This window comes from Scomber japonicus, chromosome 24 (genome assembly GCF_027409825.1).
Source record: "Scomber japonicus isolate fScoJap1 chromosome 24, fScoJap1.pri, whole genome shotgun sequence".
NCBI classification, from domain to species: Eukaryota; Metazoa; Chordata; class Actinopteri; order Scombriformes; family Scombridae; genus Scomber; species Scomber japonicus.
Window position 1 is genome coordinate 10,052,024 of NC_070601.1, and position 11,320 is coordinate 10,063,343.

The following is an 11,320-nucleotide window of genomic DNA, read 5'->3' on the forward strand; positions in this document are numbered from 1 at the left end:
TGAACGAGATTACACTGACAGACAAACATAAGGAGCTCCAACGTGATGGTGTGAGCTAACGTTTCAAATATTCTCCATGCCATCCCTTAACTTTGATCTAGTGTCTGCGAATATAAACACGTAATTGCTGCCAGGTGGAAGGGCAGTGCAGGCTTTGATCAGAGCAGTAAAAGATATGATATATTACCACCTGAATATGATACACCTGTCACTCTGTAACGCCCAAGCATGCAAAAGAGAAAAACAAGCCTAGTTGTATCCAACACAAAGACTCTTGTAATTATGCTTAGGCTCCAAATGGAGGTAAAAATAATATAAAATAAAAACTCTGGCTTATTCTTCAGCAGCCTTTTCAGTGTTTATTGAATCTAGCCTGACAGACATCAATATTGGGGGGGGGGGGGTTCTATGTTAAAAAAGCAATTTTTCTCCAATTTTTCCAAATGAATACAGAACTGCTCCCTCATTCCTCTTCGGGTCTCTCCCCCGAAACAAAATGCTCTCTGTCTACTCTTCACATAGAAACTAACAGTAGCTCAAGCCCCCTTGGGTCACCCGCTAAATGAGTTAACTGCAGCTAACACATTAGCCTGTAGCCACACTGAGTCATGAGGATTAGACTCCTATCCATTGCTCGTCTTTCTACCTGCTCTTATTGTTTCCCCGTGGTGTGAAATGCCTGAAAGCTCCTCGTCCCTCCTACCCTCCTACCCTCTGTGTATGTGCGTGTGTGGGAAGTAGCCTTGGGTCGAAGTCATGATTGCAAATATTTTTTTTCCCTTATCTGCTAAAATCCAGATGGGTGGAGATTCTCCACAATGAAACTCAAAACAGCGGGTGTCAAAAAAGTTACACAATACCTGGAGACTGTTTTGAACTTTGGTGTTATATTTCATTTTATTTGCAAGTTCAACTTGATCCAGGTTTGGATGAAAGCCTGTGCACATCATTGTACTGACACTGCATGATGCTGCTGTTTGACTCACCTGTTTAGTTAGTGTCCTTCTCTATAGTCTCTCTCTCTCTCTCTCTCTCTCTCTCTCTCTCTCTCTCTCTCTCTCTCTCTCTCTCTCTCTCTCTCTCTCTCTCTCTCTCTCTCTCTCTCTCTATAGAAATGACTCATTAGAGAACTTAAACAGCATATATAGACATTTACCAGTTGCAGCTATTTAATTGCAGTGTTCTAGTGGCCACAGAAGACCTCAATTAATCCAAAAATATAACAAACACGTTCAGTTCTTACACACTTAGGTTAAAATAAAGGAAATTACACAAAAATTAAAAAATATAACACTAATTGATTTTGTTATTGATCATTTCCTTAAAAAATAGGAATTCATGGAACTGGTTTTACAGCATGCTACACCTGGCCACAAGTTTCATATCTTACAATCTGAGTTTTCTTATGTTTGGTTTAGCTGCAGCATTTTCTCACTAATGTCATAACTGTTTAAGGGAATATTCCTCTGCTTGCTACAGTACACTGCATTCATAACTGATAACGCTTTAATAGTAGCATCTGAGCTAAGTGAAGCTTTTTTGTCTAACCTTGTTGTTCTCCTCCCTCTCGATTAACCCGTTTCTTTCTCCTCCTCTCTCTCTCTCTCTCTGTCTCTCGCTCTCTCTCTCTCCCTCTCTGTCTCCCTCCCTCCCTCCCTCCCTCTCTTATCTCTGTCTCTCTGTCTTTCTCTGCATGAACACAACAGGGTCAGTCTTGTGCATGACTCCTGCTAGCAGTCTTGGTAGGTCCTGACCCTCCCTTTGCTCTCTCACACACACACACTTTTTTTATATGTTTAAATATATATCTATAATAAAATGGGGGAAGGGGGGTTGGAGTGGGATGAGTGTGCAATATCTGCAGCCCTTGCAGGTGAGACAAAAGGTCATTGCTTCAAATCAACACCTATGTCTGTGACTGTGCTTTTCTTTAGTCCAGTGGGGCTGTGATATGATGTTTATGATATTAAACACACTCTTCATGTCCATTTTTTTATCACCTGAAAGAGTTGTGACTGTCAATTTGTTTCCTTACTGACTCTCTTGCTAATGACTGTTTGTTTATGATAAAAAAGATGTTTAAATACTGCAGACTGATGTGTTCAGAAGCCTTTAGGATAGCTACTGTCTGTTTGCTGTGCTGTGTTGATCAGGAAATTTAAATCAGTTTCCCAGAGAAATTACCTCAGCCACATAGCTGGATATATATATCTATGCTAAAAGCGGATGGGAATTACAAATCAGCAGCTCCTACATTAGTGAATGATAAAATAATGATGAGCAACAGTTACCATCAATCCATCAAAGTCGCATGTTTCTGGCATGTGCAACAAGGAGCTGCCTGGATTTTTGGCATATTATTGCTGTTCAACTTGTCAGCCCACATAGATTACAAAAAATCTGAAATTCCCATCCCTGCTGCCAAAAAAATGTCATCAATTCATTGTAATTGGTGTCTTGTGCCGCCCAACTTCTCTGGGAAAAACAGCAAACTGATTTTCCGTATAAATTTCCTTACTTGTGATTGTAATCAGCTTCTCTCCTCTTGTTTTTTTTTGTTATTTTTTCTCCCACGCTCTCTTTTTTCTTTTTCTTTCTTTCTCTCTTTCTTTCTTTCTATCTCTCTTTCTTTCTTTCTGTCCTCTTTGCTTTGCATTGTGAATGGTTGCATGCCATCTGCCGGTGTAACCCTAACGATGGCTTGCTGGCTCTCTGTAACATCCACCACCACCACCACCACCATCAACAACAACAACAACAACAACAACAACAAACGATACCGTCGACACGCACACACCACAACTGTTGCCATGGTTATCATAATGCTCCACCTACCTGTCCATTGCTACCACCTCCTTCCCTCTACCCCCCTCATTCCTCCTCCTCCTCTTCCTCCTCCTCCTCCTCCCTCTCCCCTCCTCCTCTACCTCCCCTTTCCCACCCTCAAAACAAAGTCCCAATGATGTACAGTGCTACGCCTGCTACTGTCTCTGCAGCAACAACTCCTGCCACAAGTGTCCCCTACGCAGCAACAGCACCAGCCAATCAGGTTTGCTCCTTTTAAAGCTTTCTTTCATCAGTCCCCGGAGCTCTGAATAAGTACTGCCTTCTAATAGTGAGCTGCAATAACCTGCAGCTGAGCCCACGCCCAGCCCCTCCCCATCCATCCATCCGTCTGCCTGCACTGGGCGAGCTCACGCTGGCATAAAAGCCTGTGAGTGGGTGTTTTCGAGACAGTTTAAAGCAGAGGGGCTACCTGAGCGAGTCGGTGCCAGTGCAGTGTGTCGTATTTCTTCGGAAACCACAGTGCACAGCCCTCTTTTAAGGCGCAAAACAACAAGCACTTCTTCAGAGCTCCCACATTTGCAAAGTAGTAGTTGTGTTGTGTTGCACTACTTCCTGGTTTTGTTTTGCATGTTCTGTTTTAAGTTGTATTTTCCACTTTTCTTGTTGTTGTCAAATAAGCCTCTCCATCTGCTGTAGGGGCATCATCTGTACTGCTTGTGTGCTACATGTATGCAAACACACACACACACACACACACACACATATTCCAAGCACATATATGCAAACAGTTCCTGGAGCAAACCTCCCAACTGGTTCGTAACGATCTCACGGCCGCCATGTTGGATCTTTTTCCTGTTTCCACTCCTCCCATTTTCACCTTTTTACCTTTTTCTTGGCTGCAGGATAAAAAGAGGGAACAAATCATATGAGGAAACAGTTATGGGGGCCGTGCTTGTCAGGGTTGAGACAGACACAGGAAAAATGATCACAGACGGTGTCTAAAAATGGCCTCTGATCGCAAGCTCTCCTGTTGCCGCGTGTCAGCAGGAGTCAGGGAAGCAGGGCCAGGTTTGAATGCCACGGTGACGCATGTGTGCCCCATTTTAAACCTGGAAATTTCAGTACAATGCTGGCACTCTGGCCACGCGCAGCTGGCAATCATTTACTGGTAGTTCTATATAGAGGTGCAGGGAGGTTGGACAGATGGGAAGTGTTCCACAGGTAGAAATGTGACGGGCAAACAATCACGTAATCTTCAACTGCTGCAAAATTTCCCACAACAGCCAGAATATGAGTTAGTGCATTTAGACATGGTTTGGATATAGGAGGACATTTAAGACACACAAATAAATAGAGCATTTATATTTAGAATAATAAATATATTTAAAGTGTTCAATTTTTATTAGCAATGACAAGTATATGACAGTATATCTGTATAATTTTAGATAGTTGAAGTCCTAAAAAACTTCCCTACCTGGAATGAAAAATATGAGAATGGAATTTCTCTGTGTAAAAAAATGTAAATCAGTAGGTGAAATAAAGAGAATGAATAATTTCCAGAGATCCCCTCTTCTATCATTAATCGAGGATCCTGCTCGGTACCTTAGACTTTATTGTCCCTCATAGGCCAGCAGTGTGTGCACTTCCTGTGAGTCACCGTCTCTTCCTGTAATTGGCATGCAGCAGCAGTAGCAGCAGGAAGCAGAGCTGCTCTTTAAAGATGCATGTGGGACAAGGAGCCGGAGAAACACTGACGTCAGCCCTCGCTGTCTGTCTCCGTCTGCCCCTCTCTGTCTCTCTCCCCTCCCCGCCCTGCATAAAGATCCTTCCAGCTAGGACACAGTTAACACTTAAAAATCACCAGCTGTGCTGCATATAGTGCAACCGTTGTAGACTGCAGTCATCGCCGTCATACGGTTATTTAAAATTAACATCCAGACCATTATATTATATTATTTTATGGCATATGCTTCACTCTTTAAAAAGCCTTTCACCATTAATTAAAAGGGCGGCTTCTCAAACCCAAATCCTGGACCAAAACACTTTGAGGGTTGTATAGAGCAGAGGATGAAATGCTTATGAATCATGTAGCCAGAAGAAGTAAACATTTCAGTGAAAGGTGGTGTTGTTTACCTTAGTGGTAAATAAAATAACCAATGAGTAATACACACATATGGAGAGACAGGATGTTACAAACATGTTGAGAGGTTCAGTGTCTGGTCAACTCGTGACCCTCTGAACTGTCATTGTGACATGACAAGCATTAACCAATCACATCATTCCATGTCCCAGCGCATATTAACCATGTGTTTACCGTGCTGGGGTCTCTGGTAACGTCACCACTGTTGTTGGAGATTATAACGTAGCAGCGCCCTCTACTGTCAGAATATGAGATTACATTACTTCACAGGCAATCACTCAGACCACTGAAGTGATGGGGAGATAAATTGTTGGAATTAAATACTATACACAGGAATACAGCTCTTCAGCTAGAGGACAAGGGTTCAATCAGTCACCTCCTTGTGTCATTATTTTTATCACTGTAATTAGAAATAACAGACTAGGGGTCTCATGCAATTACAATAATAATCTGATATGAATCTGTAAAACATTCTCCGCTCAAGCACACATTCTGTAACACATACTTTATTACACATAATTATTGAACTAGTCACATCATCATCTACCATTTAAATCTTCCTAACTTGTTCTGGGTGGAAATTTGTTGCACGTTCATGTCACTGAAACATGCTGCTGGTATTACCGCACCTAATCTGGGACAACAAGCAGGGCCTACAAACAATTCCTTGGCATTTGTTTATACCCACCTCTGGTACCAGACGGGTGGAATGTACTGTCCTATCTAAGCATATCCCACCGATCTGGCACATGCAAACCAAACCCTTTTCTTCTCCATACTGCAGTGTAAAGCAGGGCTTTCCTCTCAGCCCGTGCACATCACACGCTCTCCAATTGTGGCGACCTTCTGTGATGTGTGATGTGACCAGTGGCTTCTGTCCTTTGCTGGCTGTCTATTGTCTATTAACAAGCACCATGCGGCTTTGTTCTGCGTTGGCTTGCTGCCAGGAGCAACCACATGATGGCAGCCAGCAGCTCTTCTATCTGTCTTCCCCCCCTATCGTCACTCTCGCTCTCTCTTCTTGTCTTTCTTTTCTCTCTCTCTCTCTTTGTCGTGTGGTGGATTAATCTTTATCTCCTAAAAGGGAGACTACACACAGAGGTGACCAGACCTGGGTCAAATGCTGTTAGCAAATAATTAGAAGCTTTTGCTCCTGTCTGCATGAAACACCAGGCAGGTGGTGTCACCACAGTGCAACAACTAACATAGAAAAGTACTATTCATTGATCAGTGTTTATCTGTGATTGTCCCAACATTATGTGACACCGTTGTCATGGTGAACGTGATCCAACTAAGGCTTTCTCAGTATGCTTTAAATGAACTAGCACATTATTGCTGTCGGGGTGGTGTGAAAAGTGCTTAATTTGAGGCATACTGAAACCTTAAGATGGCAAAAATACTATTCGACCCACATTTTAAGGAGACACCTAACAGCAAATACATCAGTTATATGTATTTATATTAAAGGGGACCTATTATGCATATTCATAGGTCTATATTTTGAATTTAAGGCTTTACTGGAATGTTTCCATGATCAATATTTTTTTAAAGACCAATTTAATTCATACTGGCCCTGGGCCCCAAACTGTCAAACAAACTATACACTAAACTCCTCAAATACATCTGTGCATGTTTGAGCCAAAGGCTGCTCCACTGGCAAGGTAACAAAAACCTGCTGCAAACGTAGTGTTCAGAGGACTTTTGACTTGCAGGGAGCATGTTGTTGTATGTTCACCACAAGTTTTGGAACTCGACAATGTTAAACACGGATATTCAAAAGTATACAAATATCAGAAAATCACAAAAAACATAATATGTCCCCTTTAAGTATATTGTTTATATCTTAAATAATCAAAGCCAATTGAACTTTTACTGTCACACAATGGAACTGAACCATGGAAATGTTGATTTCAAGTGTTGTAAATGACCATTATGTAACATTAACTTGTGACCACTATCTTTTGAGTAAATAAAACTTTTCTTTCACAGGTAAACTAAAATGTTCTCTCCTTGTCTTCTCTGTCTCTGTCTTCTAGATCATCCTGAAGTAAGTGTCAGGAAGGGAATGGAGTGTCACGAAGCTGCACTAGGAAACCCAAAACAGCCCCTCTGTAAATACTACCTTACCTCTCCAATAGAGGTCCAGCAACCTGCATGCTAAGAGTGTAACACTTCAATTTAACCGTAAGAACTGCAGTGCCGGTGTAACACACACAGAAAAAAAGATATATACTGTATGTATTGCTAGAAAAAAAACTATTAACATGAAAAATTCAAAAATACTCTTATGTATAGTGCAACATACATAGCAAACACACTATAGAGGTCATTTTAACAACTGTTCTCCCAAAGTACCGTGGATCCCCTTTCTTTCATATTTATTCTAAGAAACCTCTGCACAATGTTCATCCCTTGGTTAGTAAAAGAGATGCTCGATTTGCACTATATGAGAAATATAGTGCTTTCTGTTGAAGCGGAAAACAGGAAGAGTCACAGAAAACCCGTGCACAACCACACCGACGCACTTGGCGCTTTTCAAGGGGCGGCGAGCTCGAGGGTTTTTGTCTCGCGGTCTTTGCTTTTTCCTCTCTTCAAAGTTGAATGTCATTGAGGCAGACAGGCTCATGTTTTCTTAATGTGACTGTCCCTGCGAGGGTCCCTCCGCGACCCTCATCTGCCCATTAAGATGCCATGATGAAGCTTATCCTCCAAAACCTCCCCTCCCCACCCCCACCCCCGCCAACTTTTCATCTCCGGAAAACATCTTGCCAAAGTTGCGGCTTGGACGAGATCGGTGGAATCAACCTGCCAGAAAAGCAGAGCCACATTTTGACATCCTGCTGAAATGTTTTTCTTTCTTTTGCCATTTCCCAAGCTGCTCAGAACGCAACTCAGCTACCCTTTATTTGTTTTGGTGCTGGGTTGAATTCTTTGTTTAGGGGGAGTGGTGGGATAGTTCGTGCACAGATTTTTGCATGTGGTTCGGACAGACAGGGGAAGACAGTGCCCAGTGTTGACAGAAGATAGTCGTGGCCATTACCGAAAAGCCTAAAGGCTCGGGTCTGTGCCAAGGGCTTAACAAAGCTTGAGGGTTAGTTCCAGACATACCAAGCCTTGTGTGTGTGTGTGCATGTGTGTTTGTATCTGGAGACTGATGGTCTGCCGGCAGACTGGGACTTGAAGCGAGGTCTAGCAGGTGATGACAACACCATGCCTGGTAGGAGAGTTTCTTTTTTGGGGGGGGGGATTTAAGTGCTAAGACTTAACAAAAAAAAACGGTGCATTTGACGTTGCTCGTCAAGTAAAAGATGACTTGAACTTCGACTGGAGGGCTATCTGTGACCGTCGGTTGTCCTGTCCAACCCTACTATCACCGATAATCCTGTTCCATTTTAGAAAACTGTAGAAGTGCCTAAAAAATGCTCATCAACAACATGCATCCAGAGTGTATCACTAAAAAGTCACAGACACAACACACTGGCTGTCAGAAGCAACATGGACTTTCGGGAAAGACATCATTTTTTGCGAATCGTTACTGGAATCAGTTTTTCTAGTAACAGTTCATTAACATCACAAGTGACTTTATCGAAACACAAAAAGAGTTTAAAGAAACGACAAATCAAAAATAGCTTTGTAGAATGTTTGGTGACTTTCATGGTGTACCATCGTTTCTTACCATGGTTTGAGTAGTTTACATGAGGAACGTGGGTGAGAAAAAAAAATGTATTGTAAACTGTGTAATGTATGTAAAGTGTCTCTTTTTTTGAGAGTTTATATTCATGGTTCTAGAAATGTATTCAAAGTTATTTAAAATTTGTGTTGTGTCTACTATCAAGGTATGTTTGAACCCCCCCTCCCCCATAACCCACCTCCACCTCTCAGAACAATCATTCGTGTTTTTTTTTTTCAGCCAAGATCATAAAATGTTTCATTATTTTAGACCAACCCTCTTTAATTTTTCGCATTTTATGATTAGCGTGTTTTAATTAATTATACTAAATCTTATTTTCCATTTTTCAAAAATTCAGATGTAATTTCATGGTGCTTGATTAATATTTGACAATCCACAATCATACCTTTGGAACAGGAGCGAAGCTCTGGTTTCATGTTTTGGTTTCATTCTCTTTGATTGTCTTCTCATGCATTATGATTTGTATGTAATATTTGTGGAAGGTGGTAAAAGTTATATTTTGTTGTAATTTATCTTATGTTACTCTTGGTCAAATTTTAGTCAAAAACAATGTTGTAAACTATTCTATTTTGAAATGAATGTAATTTATTGAGCTGTGCTACATTCTGCACGGTTGGTCATTTCAAGGTCTAACCTGTTAGGTCAGCGAATGAGAAGTCGCATAGGAACGAGGGGCGGGATTTAAAAAGTCAGCCCGCCAATGGAAAGCTACTGGATCTTTCTTGCCTTCTCATCGAAAAAAAGATCACGGTGTTGCAGTAATGAGCATAGTAATAGAGTTGCTTGTGTTGTTGGAAAAAAAATGTTTATTGTATAGATGACATTTTACCAAAAAAAGAGAAGAAAATTTCAAAAAAGATGTACTTTTCACTCTAGTATGATAGTATTTCATAACAATATTAAGTTGTTGCTGTGGCAACCAAATGTTGCAATTACTAAAGTTCGGTATTTTTGTAAATGACATTGTTAAGTTGATTTTCTGTTTCTTTTTGCTAGAACACTGTACACAAGGTAGATTGTAAAGAAGATATGAACATTTCTTATTCTTCACTGAGATTATGACAATGACCTAATATTTTCATTAGCAAATAACAGCCTCTATAGTGCTGTGACTGTAACACTTAAATAGATTTAAAGTCATCAATGTTACATAGATTATATATATATAAATATATAAGAATGGAATAATCTATAAATTAATAAGTTCAGATGTACAACTCTTCCCCTGAGAAAGGACCTTTAGGTTCCACACTGAGACATTTTATTCGATGTATCACTAGAGTTAAGGATTGCACTTTTCATATTGTTTAAAGATGTGATCTGTTTTTCATTTCCTTTAAGGGTTAGAGGTTACTGCACCCTGTTAGTACAGTAAATCTGTTTATCAATCAAAAGCAGATGCTATCGGTAAATAACTTTAATTAAACATGTTGCATGGGAAAACAATATTTTCTTTTCTTACTAAATGATAACTGAATGTTTCTAGTGAAAAAAAAAAGTCTGTACACAAAATGTCATTTGGTGACCCACAATGCCCTTGTGTATGGAATCCTCTTGAGATGTAATGTTTTTGAAATGTGTTGGCAATGATTGACTGATGGTAAAAAGAAAAATGTAAGCACTTTCTGAGCAGTTGGTCAACTGAACAGACTCAGCTTATCCAAACACTTTGCCTTATCTTGAGTCCATCGTGCTTAAGGTTTTATGTTTTTAAGAGCTCTTATGAAATTTTATTAAAGAGACTGAACAGGTCTCTCCTCTCAAACCCCTTCTCAGTTTCATTTCAAATATATATCTTTATATCTAAAGTCATTTTTTAAGGTTTTAATGTGTGAATCACAAGGCCAAACGGGGTGACTGCAACAGAGTGAACAGTCATTGATCTTTACTTGTAGCCTCCCACATCTGTAGTGAAATCTTTTTGTGCCATTGCCTTACAATGGACCTTCAGAGCTTGTAATTTACAGCTTTAGCCAGCAGAGGGCACTACACTGGAGACTGCAGGTTATGATCGTGACTGCCTGTGCCATCATTGTTGCAAGTAAACCCTACCAACAAAATAAAGACATAAACATAATTTGACAAGAAAACCCTCATCCGATTTATAGTTCAATGTAATCATTTTTCAATGTATTCTTTTTTTGCATATATTTTGTGCTATTTTATGTTTCTATAGTCAAATGTTTCTTTGGTTCCAGCAAGATAGTGTAAAATCTATTGAAAGAAAGAAATAAAGAAAATCAAAGGAATGTGTTTGTCTCAGCCATTTATTTATGACATATTATTATAGTATTTGACACAATTCATACTTCAACATTCATTAAGTGCCCCAGACTTATTTTCAGTGACACATACAGAGTTGGGTACTTTTCATTTGACATGTAACTATTTATACTAGACTATCTAATTCATCCATGTTCGCTCATTGTGCAAACTTCCTCTGACTAATGTCTGTGGTTTTTCTTTGGGGCTTTCTCAAAGACCCCTGGGGGTCCCTGAAGTCCACTTTGGGAACCACTGCCATAAAACTAAATAAACAGCAGATCACAGTGTAATTAGAACAACATTTACATTTTTTGGCAGATAGTAGGTTCTAGAAAAAATACACAAAGACTAATGACAAGATTTTAATGCTGCTCACAGTAAAGTAGGTCTGAGCTTTCCAGAATATTTTTCCACAGATGATAAACATGATGATAAGA

General features: G+C 40.1%; 1 protein-coding gene across 6 annotated transcripts in view; it reads left to right on the forward strand.

Annotated features, from left to right (window-relative positions):
• mbnl2 (muscleblind-like splicing regulator 2) overlaps positions 1 to 10,420 on the forward strand; it is a 57,376-nt gene extending 46,956 nt beyond the window's left edge. For all 6 annotated transcript variants that reach the window (XM_053314839.1, XM_053314840.1, XM_053314836.1 and 3 more), the window contains 3 exons: positions 1,707 to 1,742; positions 2,955 to 3,049; positions 6,964 to 10,420. In XM_053314839.1, the coding sequence (XP_053170814.1) occupies positions 1,707 to 1,742; positions 2,955 to 3,049; positions 6,964 to 6,978 (146 nt within the window). In that variant the 3' untranslated portion in view covers positions 6,979 to 10,420. The remainder of the gene's footprint in view (positions 1 to 1,706; positions 1,743 to 2,954; positions 3,050 to 6,963) is intronic.
• Positions 10,421 to 11,320: the final 900 nt, after the last annotated feature.